The sequence below is a fragment of the Rhinatrema bivittatum genome, chromosome 15, assembly GCF_901001135.1.
Source record: "Rhinatrema bivittatum chromosome 15, aRhiBiv1.1, whole genome shotgun sequence".
NCBI classification, from domain to species: Eukaryota; Metazoa; Chordata; class Amphibia; order Gymnophiona; family Rhinatrematidae; genus Rhinatrema; species Rhinatrema bivittatum.
This window is the reverse complement of record NC_042629.1, coordinates 63,718,366-63,737,044: the sequence shown is the minus strand read 5'-3', so window position 1 is coordinate 63,737,044 and position 18,679 is coordinate 63,718,366. Positions and strand designations below refer to the sequence as shown.

At 43.8% G+C, this 18,679-nt stretch overlaps 1 protein-coding gene across 4 annotated transcripts in view; it reads left to right on the top strand.

The window, feature by feature from the left end:
- Positions 1–38: 38 nt before the first annotated feature.
- The window catches only part of DNAJC16 (DnaJ heat shock protein family (Hsp40) member C16), a 24,855-nt gene continuing 6,214 nt past the window's right edge, over positions 39–18,679 (top strand). The window contains exons 1-14 of one of the 4 annotated variants that reach the window (XM_029578755.1): positions 39–133; positions 642–685; positions 3,082–3,269; positions 7,112–7,178; positions 7,719–8,049; positions 8,913–9,097; positions 9,219–9,323; positions 12,703–12,861; positions 14,014–14,144; positions 15,201–15,384; positions 15,889–16,071; positions 16,980–17,056; positions 17,607–17,687; positions 17,790–17,891. In XM_029578755.1, the coding sequence (XP_029434615.1) occupies positions 3,097–3,269; positions 7,112–7,178; positions 7,719–8,049; positions 8,913–9,097; positions 9,219–9,323; positions 12,703–12,861; positions 14,014–14,144; positions 15,201–15,384; positions 15,889–16,071; positions 16,980–17,056; positions 17,607–17,687; positions 17,790–17,891 (1,778 nt within the window). In that variant the 5' untranslated portion in view covers positions 39–133; positions 642–685; positions 3,082–3,096. Of the gene's footprint in view, positions 134–202; positions 296–641; positions 686–3,081; positions 3,270–3,941; positions 4,075–7,111; positions 7,179–7,718; positions 8,050–8,912; positions 9,098–9,218; positions 9,324–12,702; positions 12,862–14,013; positions 14,145–15,200; positions 15,385–15,888; positions 16,072–16,979; positions 17,057–17,606; positions 17,688–17,789; positions 17,892–18,679 lie in introns of those variants that run through there. The other 3 variants (XM_029578757.1, XM_029578756.1, XM_029578758.1) reach the window with 3 other exon arrangements.

The following is an 18,679-nucleotide window of genomic DNA, read 5'->3' as shown; positions in this document are numbered from 1 at the left end:
AGTTTGGACCGCGCGGGCTCCCGTCCTTAACGACGCAAGTCTCGCGCCGCTGGCGGAAGTTGGCAAGTCCCGCGAGAAGAGCACCGAGACTGTCAATCCCGGGAGGAGCTGCGGGAGAGGGGAACTCGGGCCGGTAAGAGAGGAGGGGAGGGGAGGGAGGAAGGAAAGAAACTCCGCCATTGAGGGGGTTCGCGGTGGAGGAGACCGGTGGCCTGGTAGGGGCGGAGGGTTAACGGTTCCTGCTTTCTTCGCTGCCCCCTCCTTCCCGGGCGATGGAGGTGGGGAAGCAAGAACGGTGAGGAGGAAGAGAGCGATAAATTGGCCTGGGGAGAGGGGGCGCACGGAGATAGAGGGAAGAGGGGACATGCGAGGAAGGCTGCAAGAAGAAATCAGTTACAATAGAGAAAAGTAACAAGTGCAGCGAGAATACAAATCTAAGGTGTAGAAGACAGCTTATGTTTTTGGTTATCTGCAAATAACCTGGCTTGCCCACCTCACATCAGAGTGGAGGGCTGGGGGTGGACTTCTTTTATCCTTCCTCAGAGTTAGGGTCGGTACTCTGGGGAAAGGGTTCACTGGATCTGTACAAGGGAGGCAGGCAATATGGTCCACTTCATTTGTACTTCTTATTTTCTTTCTAGGTACTTCAGCAGGTAGACCTGAAGGGAAGAGAGCTGGAAGGGAGGTAAGGAGATGCATAGATTTATTACCGAGGGACTTGGATAACTTAGGGGATCGGCACAGGCTCTCGGAGCCTTTCATTTCGAGGTCACTGATTCATGTCAGGGTTAGGTTGGGAGTGACCAAAGGTCATTCACATCTGGTGACCCGGGTGAAAGAAGAAGACCTGGAGTGAGATGTCTCGTTCTAGCACCTGGTGAAAATGTGTCCATGCTTTAAAACCAGCATCTGAACATGGCCACCATTGTTTATGGTCTTGGCAGAAAAGGGAAAGATTGCACAAACAGTGGTGACAGCATTTCTGCCTGACCCACTGAAGTGGTTCATCTAGAGCATGGTTTGAGGTGCATTGACAGGGCATTGTGGTGAAGCCTGTGCTGCCCATGCTAATCCTGTGTTATGAATACATGGAAGGCTTTAGTTTCCAGTGCATTTCACGAGTAGTGATTTCACAAGAAAAATAGAAATGTTGAAAAGTTATGAGCATTTTCTTGTTAATACATTTTTATATTTTTATCCGTTATGAGTTCTAAATGGTAAAATCGAATTTTATTGCAGGATATTATTTGTACATGCAAAGCTTCACTGTATTTATAACAAAGGTTTAAACAAAAATCTTGATTAAATTTAAGATGTTTTTAATGCTCAGAGTTTTCTGAACTTGTCCTGGTGACCCCGCAGCCAGTCTAGTTTTTAGGATCGCCACAATAAATATTTGTGCAGTAAACTAGCATTTCGTTAGATTTGTATCCTTAATGGATGGTGTTGAGAAACCTTGACAATGATACTGAACATAGTTCTTCACGTATATTGCTGATATTGTTCTGCTGAGCTGTGAAATATTTTGTTTGTAGTGTAGGTAAGCAAAGTCTGCATTAGGCACTTTTTTCAGCATAGCATGTTGTCATCTTGCTATGGTTCATTCTAGAAGACCACCCTTCATAAAGTGCACACATTGGGGCAGATTTTAAAAAAGCACGCACGTACTTTTGTTTGCGCACCTGGCGCAAACAAGAGTACGCCGGATTTTAATAGATACACGCGTATCTTTTAAAATCTGGGGTCAGCGCACGCAAGGCTGCGCAAAATCGGCAGCCTGCGCACGTCGAGCTGTGCAGCCTGCCTCCGTTCCCTCTGAGGCCGCTCCGAAATCGGAGCGGCCTCGGAGGGAACTTTCTTTCTGGTGCCCCCTACCTTCCCTTTCTTTCCCCTAACTAACCCGCCCCCCCCCCCCCCCGCGTACTCCTTTGAAAATCTGCCCCATTGTCTATGATTTTCGATAAGTTCAGTCATTAGTAAAGGTGTGGCTGAGTTGGAGCCTTCAAATAGAAGATGCCTACTTGGTAGAGGGAAGTTGTATCTAGATTGAACACATTTCTTTATGGTCTTATTAACATTGGTAAGACAGGCATTTTGCTCTCCAAGATATTTCAAGTGCATTTAAAAACCTGATGGAACTGTAGAGATTATACTTAGGATGTTTCCTCTAGTATTACACAAAAGTGGCTTTGTTAGAGATAATTTTGCCAAGTTTACTCACAGTAGCGTCCCTTACTTTTGAGTATAAAATTTTGCTTTTCATAAGAAGTAACAGCATTGTTTCCTTTTGTGTGAGCTTGCATATGCAGACAGCGGCAGTATTAGAGTCCTTATTTCTGGGATTCATGCAGATAAAACTTCTGTACAAAGTTTTGCTGGCTAGCTCTTCTGCTAAGGCCTGCAGAGATATATGTACACAAGCCTTGGGCTCTCACCCTCATCCCCATGCCTTGAGTGTAACCAGCACAAAGGCAAAAGACTGAAAGCTGTAGAGAAGGAGGAAGCAAATCATTTGACAAGAAGGACAGCTGTCATCTTTTGCTTGTCTAAATCCCACAATAACCTAAAAGAAGTACATGCACCCAGTTGGAATTCTTGTCTTTTTTGCTTGCTCAGTTATGGAAAACTAGAATTTTGTATGCATGAGAACATTTTGTTAGCAGCAGTGCCCTTGGTAGTTTTGCCAAAACAAAGAAAGCCATGAAAATAGAAATAGTCAAGATTATACCGTAAGATAATACCGTAAGATATTCTAGATAGCAGTGTCTTGTTCAATTTGGTGGTGAGAGAGAAAATCACCTTAAAGAAGAAGAAATGGGATGGGAAAAGATGTTTATCATGCCACAGATATGTACAAACTTCTTCACATCTTCTGTTGCTATTATTTTTCATTGATCATTGTGTCACAGTCTACCGACAAATTACACTTTAACACATTCATGAATGGCCAAAAGAGCATGTATAAAGAGTCATAAAAGACGTGTTTTGTACAGAGTTGCATTTTGAGATTTTGGCATAGAGATTTATGAAAGTATATTGTGAGATTTCGGGATTACGTTACTCCTTGTTTAATCTCTTCAGCTTTGGAAACAAGATATGGAACTACAGAAGCTTCGACTCTCCTGGCAACTCTTAATTATTTTGGTTCTGGTTCTGGTCCTGAAAATATTGTCTGCAGCAGATTTTGATCCATACAGAGTCCTCGGTGTCAGCAGGACAGCCAGCCAGGCAGACATAAAAAAGGCTTATAAAAAACTGGCTAGGGAATGGTAAGTGTAACCACTGGGGGAAACTGTTTTAAAGGTGCCTTAAGAAATACTGTCACCATCTCTACTTGTAGAATAATAAGGGGAGTTTAATATAGGATATATTTTGGATGATTTTGAGATATTGGTGATTTTGGTTACCTATACAATTTTGGTTACCTATACAATTCCGGATCCAATATAAATGTCTGTCTTTAATTCACAAATCGGTTTATGGCAATAATGCAGAATGGTTAAACGCATCCCTTCACATCCATACTCCTCAATGTAACCTCAGGTCTTTAGGAAAAGCTTTATTATCCATTCCATAACCAAAATTAGCCCATTTGAACTCAGTCAGAGAAAGAACGTTATCACTGGCAGGACCAGCACTCTGGAATTCGCCCCCCCTCGACATTCGGCTTGAGGCAAATACACACACATTTAAAAAACTCCTGAAGACGTGGCTATTTGAACAGGCATACATACATTCAAACAAGCTAAATTCGAGAGTATAGTTATTCTCCCTGTTTACTTTTATTTTATAACCATGGAATTAGTCCATGGTAGTGTTTATTTTACTTGGAATTGTTTTTAGTTTATTTAATACCATTGTAACTTGTAATTTTGAAAGGTGGTTATTTTATATTGCATTTTATTTTTGGGCAATGTATATTATGTTTTAATTTTGCTTTACTTGATTTTATTGTTTTGTTTTAGAAAATTGTAAACAGACTTGAAGTTATTACGAAAGTTTCGGTATATAAAAATGGTTAAATAAATGACTTTGGTCATGCTACAGTAGAAATGATCAGATAAGTAATTTCAGGTAAGAAAAACCAAGGTTAGAAGTTTATGCATAGATAAGAACATAAGAAATGCCATACTGGATAAGACCAAAGGTCCATCAAGCCCAGCATCCTGTTACCAACAGCGGCCAATCCAGATAACGGTAGGATCCCAAGGAATAGGTCCACTCTTTCTTGCTGTTTAGCAGGGGTAATCAGTGGCTTTCCTTTCTACATGGCTAATAATGGTTTATGGACTTAGCAGCTTACAGCATTTTTAGAATTCAGCTACGGTAAGCCCCTTCCTCAAAGAATTTACAGTCTATGGGTACCGGAGACTACAGATGATATAGCAACTTTTCTTCCAGCAACTTGTCTAAACTGATGAAAAAAAGCCCTGCTGCCACTGCTGACCTAAAAAGCATAGCTGGAAGAGGAGGGAAGCACCTGCATTGGGCTGCCCAGAAGGAGGAAGCACTGTTGGGCCACACAGGTGCAGGAGGAGAGAGGCAGTGGCGTCTGGCCCCAAAGATAGTGGTGGTAGTGGGCCAACGAGGTCAGATGCAGAGGGAGGCAGTGGCGTCTGGCCCTATAGATAGTTACTAGAGGAGGTAGATAGTGGTGGTGGTGGGCCAACGAGGTCAGATGCAGAGGGAGGCAGGAGCGTCTGGCCCTACAGATGCAAAGGGAGAGAGGCAGTTGCTGTGGGCCAATGAGGCCTGATGCGGAGGGAAGCAACAGGGTTGACTCGAAGATGGGCTGCTGCTCCATTGTACCTGGGGCTGTTGTACCGCAGGAGGTCAAGCCTGGGAGGGTGAGGAAATGGGGATTGGGAGGGGGCACAAGTCTGAAAAGAGACCCCCATTCTCCTTTTCCTTCCCGGACTGATTCCTGAAAAAGCTGGTGCGGAGGAAGGAAGCGGGGTTGCTGCAGGGGCTCCAAAGCCCCAACCCTACTTCCTGTTTTGTTTCTTCTGGTTCTGCTGCAGACCGGGAGTTGTGGATCATGGGGGAGGAAGAGGACCCAGGCTGGGAAGAGATGCTGGGCAGGAGGGAGAAGGGGAGGGTAAGGCTGGCAGAGAAGAGATGCTGGGAGGAGAAGAATGAAGGGGCTACATGCTGAAGAGGAAAGATGTGGGGAGAGAGAAAAGGGGGGATGCTAGGCAGAGGGTGGTGGTGGAGAGAATGAAAGATGGGTGAAAGTGAAGGGATGAGAGGAACTGGAGGATGAAAAGGGGAGGAAGGATGAAATCTGGGTGGATAGAGAACAAGAAAGAGGCAGAAAAGGGAGAAATGGAGCACAATGAGATGAAAAATGAAAGGAATGTCAGAGACGGATATAGAGGAGGAAGTGAAGAAGATGGAGAGAGAGAAGAAACAGAAAATGTACAGGAGACCCTAGAAAAGCAGAAAAGAGACCAGGACTAGCTCATTTGGAACAATGGAATGACCCGACAGCAAAGGTGTAAAAACAAATATTCCGGTCATTAAAGTGAAAATAAATAATCACTGCATGCAGAGTCTGGCCTCTTGGGCTTTCCATTTCAGGGTTTATCTGAACATTTGGAAAGGGGACAGAGAGGGGGGTAATGGTGGGAGTGACGGCAAGAATGGGCAGAAGAAGGAACAAAGAGGGGGATGTAGTGGTGGTGTCTAGGGGGTGGGAAGGCTGAGCAGGGAAGGGGGATGTTGGTGTGGGGTGAAAGGGGAGATAGAAGGGGGCAATACTTTTTCACTTAGCCATAGCTGCCACATTGCTTGGCTATGCCCAGATCCTATTAAGCTGCTGATATTGGCTCCTGAAAGAATCATCCTGAACTTTACTTTCTATTGTCATTTTATTTTTAAGGGCCACATTGAGAATTGTCTCCGTTTTTATTCTGTGCTATTTAAAAAAACAAAACATAATAACAGAGAAGATGACAGCAGTAAGGAGCAATTGGACCAATACACAGTTTTCTAGATATTTCCCATCTACACTGCTCTAGCTAAGGATATATTTCACCTGTGAACTGTTCAAGCTCAATCACTTAAACAAAATCCATTTTTGTGATTTTTCTCCTTTAGTTCTTTACCGTTCTAGGCAGATGAGCATACAATTTCCAAGCTTAACCCATCACTCAGGCCACCCCTTCACCCCACGTCCTTTACCCAACCTGGAAAAATTAACATTTCACAATGAGAGTGTAGCGTATGTTGTATAGATCAGTGAAACCAACTCCAACTTTAATGCATTTTGATTTGTATTTTTTAGACAGCAGAATGTGAAAAAATGTGCAAGGGGGTGAAGACTTTTACAAGATGCTGTATTTGTCCAATGACATTTTTTCCTCATGCTGCAAATCCCTGCTCCTTCTGATGGAGGTTTACTCCTGTGCCTAATTTTTGCACATCTCAGAATTGTATAGAATAGAGGATCACCGAAATGACCTTGCCTAGTGCTGTGTACACCTGTGAATTATCAGCAAGATACGCATACATGGAATTTATTTAGGCTGCTTAATACACAAGGCCTTGAGTGGCACACAGAATAAAAGATGCATCATTTTAATTTAAAAATAAGACAAAAAAAAAATAACATTCCAAACAAATGGACCACATAAAATTACCTTAAACGTTTAAAGCAGCAGATGTAAACTGGACTCCAAAGCGACCCACCTCAGCAAATGCAGACCTTCATCAACAAAAAGCCCGTTTGAAACAAAAATGTCAATCCAAAAAACAAACTGCCAAGAGAGCATGTACGTGGGGTGCCTAATATATGTAATCATAATATTGTGGGCAAGGTATCGTACAAGAAGGCAGTCATACATTGGACACATTGAACCCTGTAGTTTGGCTCTTAATTACTCTGTCCTAACTAATTCTGCCTGACAGAACAAGGTTTCCTCAGTGAGAGCTGAGATTAGATGTCGCCTTTCCCTTCTGAGAGTTATTTTAGGAGAATAAGGACTGCCACAGCTATTAAAAAGCAGCTTCCAGTCACTGGATAGTGAGTTTCCGAAAAACCTATGCCCTATTGCAGACCATTAAAATAAATAGTGATGATTTTTGCCATCTTTGTTCCTCTGTATTTCAGGCATCCAGATAAAAATAAGAACCCAGGGGCTGAAGATAAGTTTATACAAGTCAGCAAAGCATATGAGGTATTTCAGCAACCTCTGTTTGCAAATGTTCCAGGCTGTATTTCTGTCTGCCATATGTCACGTGTCTGTCTTACGTTTTGCATGCTGTGATTTTCTTTCTGAATAATGCGGATTCATGGCACTTAACCACGCTTGTACCATCATTGCGTGACAAAGATCGCCTGGTTCTGTGGTGCGATTGGCCTGGGATGGATCACGTTTCTCTGCAATCCCTTCAGCCATAAAAACTAGAAGTGGCTGAGCCTGTGATCTGTGGTGAAATGTGCAGATCCACACATCCCAGGTTAGCGGAAAGCCTTGTTTGCTGCACATCCAGTCTTGGGCGGTTTGCGTGTAGATGTGTGCACAGATCTTTAGTTTGTGTGTCTGTGCTGCATTTTCCTTTTATTTCTGTGTGGTTCCTTCATCCAAGGTATTTTGAGTTTGCTGGAAAAGCATCAATATAAAAGAATATTTGACATAAGCTGATGGGAGTGAGCCTGCCCCCAGATTCCCTCCCACTCTCTGTTACTGATTTGCAACTTAATCTTTTACTCTCAGATCCTTTCCAATGAAGAGAAAAGATCCAACTTTGACCGATATGGAGACATGGGGGAGAACCAGGGGTACCCTCAGCAGCAACACCACCCCTTTCGCCATTTCCACGAGAACTTTTACTTCGATGAATCTTTCTTTCACTTCCCCTTTAACTCGGAAAAGAGAGACTCCACCGACGAGAAATACCTGCTGCATTTCTCCCATTACATTAATGAGGTGGTGCCAGACAGCTTCCACAAGCCGTACCTCATCAAGATTACTTCGGATTGGTGTTTCAGCTGCATCCACATCGAGCCTGTCTGGAAGGAGGTTGTGCAGGAGCTGGAGGGACTCGGTAAGCAAAGATTTTCCTGCTCGGGGTTCACGTAAGCAGAAAAAGAAAATATCATGGCACTTGCGGATCACAAGGCCCATCTGGTCCGCCTGTTTTCCTTTCTTGTAATGCCGCAGACGCTTCTTGATCTGTGGCTTTACTTTCTCGGCAGCTAAGGATCTTCTGTGCGTCTCATAAATTCTGATATCTGTTTTGCTTCCACCCCTTTCATTGAATACCAAACATGCCAAAGTATTTCTTTGTATTGCTTTGTGTTTTAATGTGTTCAGAGTATATTGCAGCTGCCTCTTCTTTTTCCCCCCACATAAAATCTCAGTGGCTGCTTCTCTTGCTCATTTGCCTAAGATTCAGTTTCCGTGTGTAAAATCTCTAAAGCCTTCATTTGTGTTTGTAGTGTGACACAAGTTTGGTGTGATCTGCAAAAATGACAGTAATTCTGTTTTGGTCTCTCTGGTTCATTGATAAAAGCATTGATTTAAAGGTGGTTCAAATTCCTGTGCCAGTCGTTAGGACCCGGTGGTGCTTTCCCCGCTAGCCAGTTTTTCATCCACTCATAAGAATTATTCTGAAGCCCCTTCTTCCTTCATTTTAAAATCAATCTTTGAATGAATACTGTCTAGACTTTAGTAAATCCAAATAACATATCATTTTTCCCCAGATCAATTTTGCTGATAATATTCTTGAACTCATGTTGCTTTCCAGTCTGTGCTGACTGTTGCCATTCGTTTCCTTCCCTCCAAGCGTGCTACCAGTCTCCCCTTTCGTTATGGCTTGTTGTGCGTTTTGTTGGAATTGCTGATGGGTCTCAACTGTCTCCGACATGATGGCTCCCTCAGTGACGCTGCCCCTTGTTCTCGTTTCAGGGGTCGGGATTGGGGTCGTCCATGCTGGTTATGAGCGCCGCCTGGCTCATCACCTGGGGGCTCACAGCACACCCTCGATCCTAGGCGTGATAAACGGCAAAATCTCCTTCTTTCACAACGCCGTCATTCGGGAAAATCTGCGACACTTTGTGGAGGGTCTTATCCCTGGAAATATCATAGAGAAGGTATGTGAGAGCTTGTAGTAATATATGCTGAAGGCTTGTGATGGCATTTATTATTTATTAGCTTATAACATAAAAAAAAATGAGGGTATTTAAAACTTTTTTTTTTTTTTCATATTTAAAGATCACGGATAAAAATTATATCCGTTTCCTGTCTGGCTGGCAGCAGGAGAACAAACCCCATGTGCTGCTATTCGATCAGATGCCACTGGTGCCACTGCTGTACAAGGTAAATGCTCTGGTTATTTGTTTAGGGTCAGCCTCTGAGGCTAGGAACCTTCTTAGCGAGGAAGGTTGTAAGTTCATCCCAAGCTTCCTTTTCTGTTTCTCACTACATTTCCTATTAATTTTTCAGAGGTGGCAGTGCAGGGGATTGAACTAGGGAAGAAAGGGGTTAAAGAAATCTGCTCAAAGCATGGCTATTGCCATTCCCTTTCATTTAGAAATTTAAAAAAGAATGCCCCCAAGACATTTTATTTTTTTCCCATGACGTCACAGGTGGGAGAACATCCAACCCACTTGCGGGAGACGATTTGGCCCCATTGCACCATGGGATGCTTTTTCCAGATGCCTATGATGCATTACCCATAATACCCTGGGGCCATCTGCCACATCTGTTCTGCTGCCACCTAGTGTCAATAGGGATGCATGTCAAAGAAAAAGAAAAAAAATGTAAAGAATTTTATTTTCCAACTTATGTTCAAATACATTTTATTGAGAAAAAAAAGATAAGAATACATCACATAAAACATGACAGCTAGTTGTCATTTTCTAGCCCCATGTCTAGCCGAAAACAATTTTTTCAATTTTTATAAACCCTCACCCACCCCACCCTGGAGGAATATGAACAAACATCTGAATGAGTATTCCACAGCTATGATATATAAACTTCATAATTTTAGTAGGCAATAAATAGTGCCAAACCTTTGTTGTTCAAGGAATCCTAGCTTAAAAGGGATCCCTGTGTTGCAACAGCCCTGCTTTGTTCCATAGTGGCTACCAGAGAATCTGTCTGAGCTGGTGCTCTAAATGCAGGCGCACACGTGCGTGCTCTCTGTCTCTCTCTAACACATTGTTCCTCTGGGAAAAGAGCGGGTGGTGATGATGTTTAGATTCTGTACGCGCTGGAGTCTCTTGGTTGCTGCTTTCTGGGTGCAGATTCACCTTGTACTGTGCTGGCTTGAGAGCCATCTGCAGGCTCTTTGTTCAGTAAAACCAGTCTTCTGCACGCAGCAAAACATTAATGGGGTAACTTTCAAGAGGATTTACGAGCATAAAAGTAGCATATGTCATAGCAATATTCAAAAGCCCATTTACGTGCATAAAACTTACTGAAAGTTCAAGAACATAGTTTTTGAAAATTACAACAATATAATTTACATGTTATATACTATATTGTATTCGTTCAGTTACCATGTTATATTGTAAAGCGCAGTGCTGAATTACTGTTTGAATGTAAACCGAGGTGATGTTATTTACGTACCCCGGTATAGAAAAATCTATAAATAAATAAATAAATAAATGTGTAAAACCCAGTTTTACGCGTACAGATCGTTTTGAAAATGAGCCCCTAAGAGAACACCATCTAATGTTCTGCGGATGATGAACAACTTAATTTCGACCTGAAGACGGGAACCCCCCTCTCCCGCTCTCCTTCCTGTATGAACCATCAGACTTGCTTTTAGCGATGTCCGTTGCTCACAGGATCTGAATTAGACAATTGATCCCCACCAGAACATGGCATTTGTAAGGTTTTTCCTGCCCACTTGCAGGTTAGGTTGCTTCACATTAAAAGCAATATTTTTTGGTTGTCTCGGTTACTGGAGAATCAGCCTAGCTGAGGAAAATAAATCTGTAGTAGTATTACAGCCTTTTTGTATTGTTTGCTGCTGGGACGCATTCCTCTTTTCTGCTATTGGAGGTTATATGATCAAGGTTTTTTTTTTGTTTTTCTTTTTAAGCAGTCTTTCATCCTGACAGGATCCCAAGGCACCTTTTATACTTCTCTTTCTTAAGGAGCCTTGCCTTCACCTTATTCTGCAGTCTTCTGGGCTGTGCAAGGCCAGAGCAATGTAACACTGCGGTCAGACTAGATCAGATCTTGAACATGGAAGATTATTTTTAAAACCAACACAAAGCGATTCATTTTGTTTGCTGGTGATGTCACAGCTGATTATAAAAAGAAATCGCAATCATCAACCAGTGTCTAGGTGGTACACTCCCAAAATAAGCCAGAAAGCAAATTAATTTTTGCCGGTGTGCGCTGTTTGGCTAAAAAATTAACTTTAGTAATTACTTTTTACCTCAAACAACTAACATCCCGATATGCTGGGACTTTATCCCTTTGTTTTGAAAGTTGTAAAAAAAAAAAGAAAGCAAATTTTATTAAACAAATCGCTAGTAGTTCATTTTCCTTATCATTGAAATATAAATCTAAGGTAACAGAGTATTGTACTTTCTTATCATAGTGAGTGAGATGTATTGACGGTTCAAATAAAAAAAAAATGAGGAAGACTGTAGTGTAAAGCGATACTATACCAATGGTCCTGTATTCAAGTGACCTCACTAGTAAGGACAAGGGTTCCCTCCATGGTCTACTGATTGTGTATTAAGTGTTGCATGAAATATTGCTAGTAAAAAGGAAATTGTAACTTTTTTTAAGTTCAGAATGTATTCGTCACATTTTTTTCTTGAGACAAATGTACAATGTACATAATTTTAATCTAACTTATTACAATTAACATAACCATTGTAAGAGTATAAACTGTGTAAAAGAGGGACCGCTTACAGATTTGCTACTGATATAAACTCATCAGTTTTCAAATTGCATACAAGTGGCAAAGTCCATTACATTTTTGTTCTGTTACAGCTTGTTCTGTTACAGCAAGACAAACAATATTATTCCATGCATTCAATTCAAAAGCATCACTGTTTTTTCCCGTTAAGTGAGATTTTTAATGGCAAGAGATAATAAAATCTCCATCTGTTCTCTGGGGTAGATATTTTTTTTTACTCTAAAGGTAATTGTACTTTGATTGCATAGTTATGTTGTTATGGCCTTCCACAGTGGTCAAGCTGAGAGCAGCTCCCAAGAAACAAACATGCAGCCACCTCTGAGCTGAATGGTGGTGCACCACAGCTTCTGGAGTAGAGGGCCCAATAATATGACTATGCAGTTAGAGATTACATTGAGCCATAGCAAGGTAAACCGAGCTGGCCATGGATCTGCGATCAGTAACAGCATCCAAAGGAGAATCAATGAACACAAGGGTCTCAAGAATTCTGCTGTAACCTCGAGATCACATCTTTCAAAATTAAAGTGAACCTGATTAATAAAGTAAACATTTTATGCAAATACCTGGGCCCCTATTTTTCCAGCCACTTATTTGAACAGATGGGTTGTTAGACCAAGGAGTGATACAGCTGACAGCAGAATTCCTCTGTCGCTCAGTGGCCGGCACTTATTTTAGGGAGCCGGGTGCAAGGATCCAGTGGCCCTCTGGATGTGATCTTGCCGGGCAGGGAAACCCTTGCATGGTATCAAAAGACCACTTACAACTCAATGATTGTCGGGTGTGAATGTAAACCTCCTCTTTGCTTTCTTTCAGTTGACTGCCTTTGCCTATAAAGATTATTTATCATTCGGATATGTGAATCTAGGGCTAAGGGAGACCGAACAGATGAGCAGTCAATATAACATAAATATGTACGCTCCCACAATTCTCGTCTTCAAGGAGCACATCAAGAAACCTGCCGACGTCGTACAGGTAATTGAACGTGTGTGGGTCTTAGGCCTGGGGTCTCTCACGTCCCGACGGTGTCTGTGGACCCTGTTCTGACATCTCATGGTGGAAAGATGTTCCCCATGCATCATGGGCCAAATGTGCCGAAGTGAGTTTCTCATAAGGGTCAAAACGGGAGAGACCTGCCAGTACATTTGCTTCGTGCAAATTACATTTAAGAAACAAATTCTGTTCGCTTGGCATTGGACTCCTTTGTGTGTGCAAAAGCCACGAGTACTTTCTGTCTGCGCCAGATTTTGAAAGTGAAAGTTCGTGCCTGATTTCCCTTTGAAACATTTTACCCTGGGTCTTTTGCACCTGCGTTTTGTGCAGGCAGACTTTCCATGGAGGAACAAAACCGTGGGTAAACTTGAAAACCCGATCTGTGTGCGTTTATTTTCCAGCAGTCCTGCCCACTGCACGCTTTCTAGAGCATCTCCCTCGAATGAAGCTCAAAGCATGCGCATTATGGACTCTGACGGGTGCCTTCAGGATGACTGAGGGAGGGCAGGTTTCGGCAGCCAGTTTACCTCGATAAATTGCTGTTTGCCTTTGTTAGTGACTTTGACATTTGCCTTCTTGGTAAACACATATGTTTCAATTTAAAAAAAAAAAAAAAAAAGAACAGATACAATTAGGAGCAGGCAGGTTGGTAGAAAAGAGATCTCCCAAGGTTTATTGTGTGTGCTATTTTTATCAGTTCTGAAGCGTTCACCATTTTGACTTTTAAAATCTGTCTGTAAATGTTCTTGCTTGTGCCTGCCTGCAACAATACTATCCTGGGATCTGATACTGGGAAATATTAGCAGCTGGGCATGTTTTAAAGATAGGTTGTCTGGTGTATAATTGAATATTTATGTTATTGTATGTTAATGTTAACATTTTTCAATAAACAAATGTTATAAAATGAGCAATAATCCTGCTCATCATGGAGATGTAACTGTGGCTGAGATCGAGATCTGGGTGGGGAACAGAACACTGTCCCATGGTCGCAGTGTGAAGAAAAGTTTAAAATATTGCTGTTTAATGTGTGATGCAGGCTTTCTGAATTGTGCACAAAAGAAAAAGTGATGCTATCAAGCCCTTAGGATGAGAGATTTTTATAGTGCTCAATCTATTTTATTTCTTTCTGTCCAGGCAAGAAGTATGAAAAAGCAGATCATCGATGACTTCATTTCCAACAATAAGTTCCTGCTGGTGGCAAGACTCACCCATCAGAAGCTGTTCCAAGAGCTGTGTCCTGTCAGGAAGTCCCATCGGCAAAGGAAGTGAGACTCCCAGCTCATCCCAGCCACTGCCTTCTCCTCCTCTCTCTCTCTCCTACCTGCTATCTGCTACCAGGAGACGTATGGCTCTCTCCAGAGCTGTACCCTTGGAGACCATACTGGTCACTTCCTGCACCATTCTCTTGGGGGGCATCGAGCCCCTTCACTGAGAGCCATTTTAGCCTGTAGGGCCATAAACTGTAAATGCTGGCTGCCTGTAGGGCTTCGCCTGGTAAATGTCCTTAGGGACATAGCAGGGCCATTCACTTTACCGTGCTTTGGGATATCTGTCCTTTCTAGATCTTTAGCCTTTCCCTATATGAAAGGGACTGAATATCAGTTCTGTTTAGGAAGCGGCTCCTTGCCATTCTTTGAGAAAGCAGAGACTGTGAAGCTTGCTTGCCTCTACGACTTGCACTGGAGGATAGCTTTTTGGTTTTCTTATTTTATTATTTAACGGACTTAGTAAAGTGTAATTACTTTTAATTGCAAACAAATTGATTTTGTTTCCCTGTCACGATGATCAATTGGAGTGCTGGTAGATTTGTTGGGGTGGATGCAGGTCTGAAAGATAAGTTAGTGCCGTGCAAAGCAGAGATGGGAACGTGGCCACTGCTCAGAACCATGGAAGAAAAGAGCTTGCTGGCATTCTGCACTGCTGCTCCTGCTCCGCTCCATCGACTTAGGGCAGCCTCCTGCACAGCAGCTATGGGAGCTGTAGGCGGTATCTTCACGACGATGTCATAGGGCTGCCGCCCTCTGGGTGTGCGCCCTGTGCAGTTGCACAGTTCGCACATCCAGCAGTGCCAAGTTCTGGATGCAATGTTTGGTTTCTGCATGTACTCTTGAATCGGTATTCAAGAATCGATGAATTATATATAGGCCAGTCCTCATGACGATGCTGAGCAGAGGTGAAGTAAAAGTGTGTGTGTGTGTTTGTTTGTTTTCCAACCTCAAGACTACAACATGGGGATAAAAACTTCTGCTCTATGCTTTTTGTTTTCTCTCCCTAGATGTGGTTGAAGATTGGAAAAAGACCATTGTTTTTCTGTCTTGCAGGTTTTGTGTGATCTTACTGGCTGGGGAAGGAGAGAAATTTGCAAAAACCTATGAGAACTTCTTGTCCTTTGCTCTGGCCAACACTAAAGACACTGTAAGGTTTGTGCACATCTTTCAAGAGCGACAGAGGGAGTTTTGTGCTGCATTACTGGCCGACACGGAGAAATACCGGGGGAAGTCTGCGGTAAGTGTTCCAGTTAAATTTGCTTTCGAGTGGGATTTCCCCATCAGTGATGTTCCACACATCAAATCTGCAGTAGCCCATTATAATTGACCAAACAGTTACAAAACTGGTGACGACATTTTTCTAAACTGTAGTTTTCCTACCATTAAACATGTTGTCACGTCATCGTTATTTACTAATTTGCTCCTTCTGAACAGATTTAAAACTGGAGTAGGGATCTGGTGACCTGCAGCTTATTGCAAAGCTTTGAGGTTGGGACACGGGAAAAGAAGGGTGCTGGGCATGAACTAAATGGGATCTCTTGCATGCACATCTACCCCAGAGGGTGGAATACAAAGCGAGGTTTCGTTGTCTTCTGCCTTCAGTAAAGAGTGTTAACCTGTAGAGGGTCATGCCTTATGGCAGTGTGGACAGGGATGACTGGGCAGACTGGTTGGGTGATTGATCTTTTTCTGCCATCATCTGCTCTGGCACTAAGTTCTGATGTCCTTGATTTTTGGGCAGGTGGTGATTTTGGAGCGGCGAAACTCTGCAGGAAGAGTGGTCTATAAAGCCCTGCCTGACGTCTGGAGTGGAAGCGAACAAAACAAATTTGTTCTCTTAGATCACCTGGACCAGTTAAGGAAGGACCCCGGTCTGCTGTCATCAGAAGCAGTGCTGCTGGACTTGAATGACGAGTTGGCGCCTGTAAGTTTGCCGAGGGGGGGGGAGGGGGATATGCGTGCCAACGCTGCATCCGTAGAGAGGCAGGGTGATGCTCAGCACGCCTTGACTCTGCTGCCTCTGCTCTTTGCAGGTCACAGGCTGCCTGTCCTCTCCCGACTAAGCCAGGCCGGCTTTCCCTGTTGGTGTGTGTTGGGCTATTTTCCTCTTTCCTGTTCCCTTTTTCCACCCAGTTTCCCATCATGCGTTGCACCTCCATGCCGCTTATTCTCTGTCACCAGGACTGGCTCTCTTGTAGTGGAGTGAGTAGTGCAGCTGTTTCCGAAGTACTCTCCATGGATTTCTTAGCTTGGGCACTAGATTTAATCGTAAGAGCCACATTATCAGCCCCCATCTCTCCATCCTTTCCCTACAAGGAACAAAACCGTTCCAGTCCTACCAGGGACCAGGATTCCGAACAGCGGCAGCGCGTGGCGCGTGGCTCGTGGCTCTGACCTCTGACACGAACTGGGAAATTCCAGCCCCTGTTTAAAGGGGACCAAAGCTGGGCACCTGCTGAGTAGAGTAGATTGCACCGACTTAGTTTCCAAATAATTTCGTGTAACTGACTTTGTCAGTAGTGAACAGATAAAGGAATAAAAGTGCTCATGCTGTCGGCCACCACAGGTGCTTAGCGTTTGCAGTGTCGCTGCTTTTCATGGTCGGAAATCTGGCAGCCTACCAGAAAACAAAAGCCTCGCCCTGCTGAGGCAGCTGGTGTGCATCAGGACCCCGTTCCTGTGCAATTTGGCATTCCAAGGAGATGTGGATCTAGGGGCCGCATCTTATAGTGCAATGGCAGAATGGTTGCTGTGTGGCGAGGATGTGCCTTGTAGTCATAGTAATGTGTCATGCTGGATGCACTTCAACATACGGGTTTATCTTACCAACAGGTCTTCTTTCTCCGCTGGATCTACACGGCCTTAGAATACTGGTCGGATTGCTGGGATGGTTTGCTTCATAACAACTGGTGCGTCTCAATTTTTTGCATTTAGTCTTCTGTAGTAAAAGCCTTCTTGGAGTGAATGCTGGTTTTTCAGCAAAATAAAGTACTTATCCAAGAGAGAGAACTGCATGGTTTTCTGCTAATCTGAGCCCAAAATATGAGAGACACCTCCCAGATACTTGCAGTATGGAACAGGGTCCCAGTCATGCGAGCCACTTCCATCTTTCTGTGCTCATATGACATTGTGAATCATGTTTCATGTGCATATATCAGATTTACTGTGCTCTCTAAAATAACCAGACAGCACAGCACTTTTACCCTTGATTTCCCCCGGCCCCTTCTGAACATAATTTCACAAGCTGCTCCGCCTGCTAGGAAAGTCGCTCTGGTGCCTACGTGCATCTTGAGCAGCTGCGTGTACGAGCCGACTCAGCGGCCATGGAGGAGCTCATGCAGCATCCAAGGGACTGCAGGAAAGAAATGCGGGCGCTGAGAGCGATTGGCACCCCACTAACCCTGGAGCTGCTCCTGCTGTAATGTTAATTGATCGGACATTGCACCTCATCTCTTTCAGGCGAGAAATGATGCCCCTTCTATCCCTGATTTTTTCTGCGCTCTTTATCCTCTTTGGGACGGTTATCGTTCAAGCGTTCAGGTAACCTTAAATGGTGAAATATTAACTTTTTTTCATGGTAGGTTTCTCGGAGTCCAGATTCCAAGTTCTCAATATGCCTTTGTTGGTTTTTTTTGCTTTCAGTGACTCTGGCGATGAGAGGGAGACAAATTCTCAAGATAAAGAAGAGACGACAGAAAAGGATGAAAAGCCCAGTGAAACAACCTACACCCGAGAGACGCCCAGGTCTGGTATCCCCCGCCCCTTTCATGTCAATGACCTACATGAGAGACGCCCAGGTCTGGTATCCCCCGTCCCTTTCATGTCAATGACCTACATGAGAGACGCCCAGGTCTGGTATCCCCCACCCCTTTCATGTCAATGACCTACACCCGAGAGACGCCCAGGGCTGGTATCCCCCGCCCCTTTCATGTCAATGACCTACACCCGAGAGACGCCCAGGTCTGGTATCCCCCGCCCCTTTCATGTCAATGACCTACATGAGAGGCGCCCAGGGCTGGTATCCCCCGTCCCTTTCATGTCAATGACCTACATGACAGACACCCAGGTCTGATATCCCCCGCCCCTTTCATGTCAATGACCTACATGACAGACGCCCAGGTCTGATATCCCCCGCCCCTTTCATGTCAATGACCTACATGAGAGGCGCCCAGGGCTGGTATCCCCCACCCCACTGATACTTCACGCATATCCAGCATATCACGATACCCCACTGATACTTCACGCATATCCAGCATAGCTCTCTGCTTCAACGGCAGGGGAAAAGAAAAACTGATACTTCACGCATATCCAGCATAGCTTCAACGGCAGGGGAGAAGAAAAAAGGATTCACACTCACAAAGCGGGGAGTAGCTGGCTTGTTACGGCGGTTACTACCCCAAACCAAATGTGCCTGATACTTCACTTTCGATGCATATCCAGCATAGCTCCCTGCTTCAACGGCAGGGGAGAAGAAAAACAACCAATAAGGGCTGTATAACATAGTCTGGGTTAAAACAAATAAGCATGGGTGT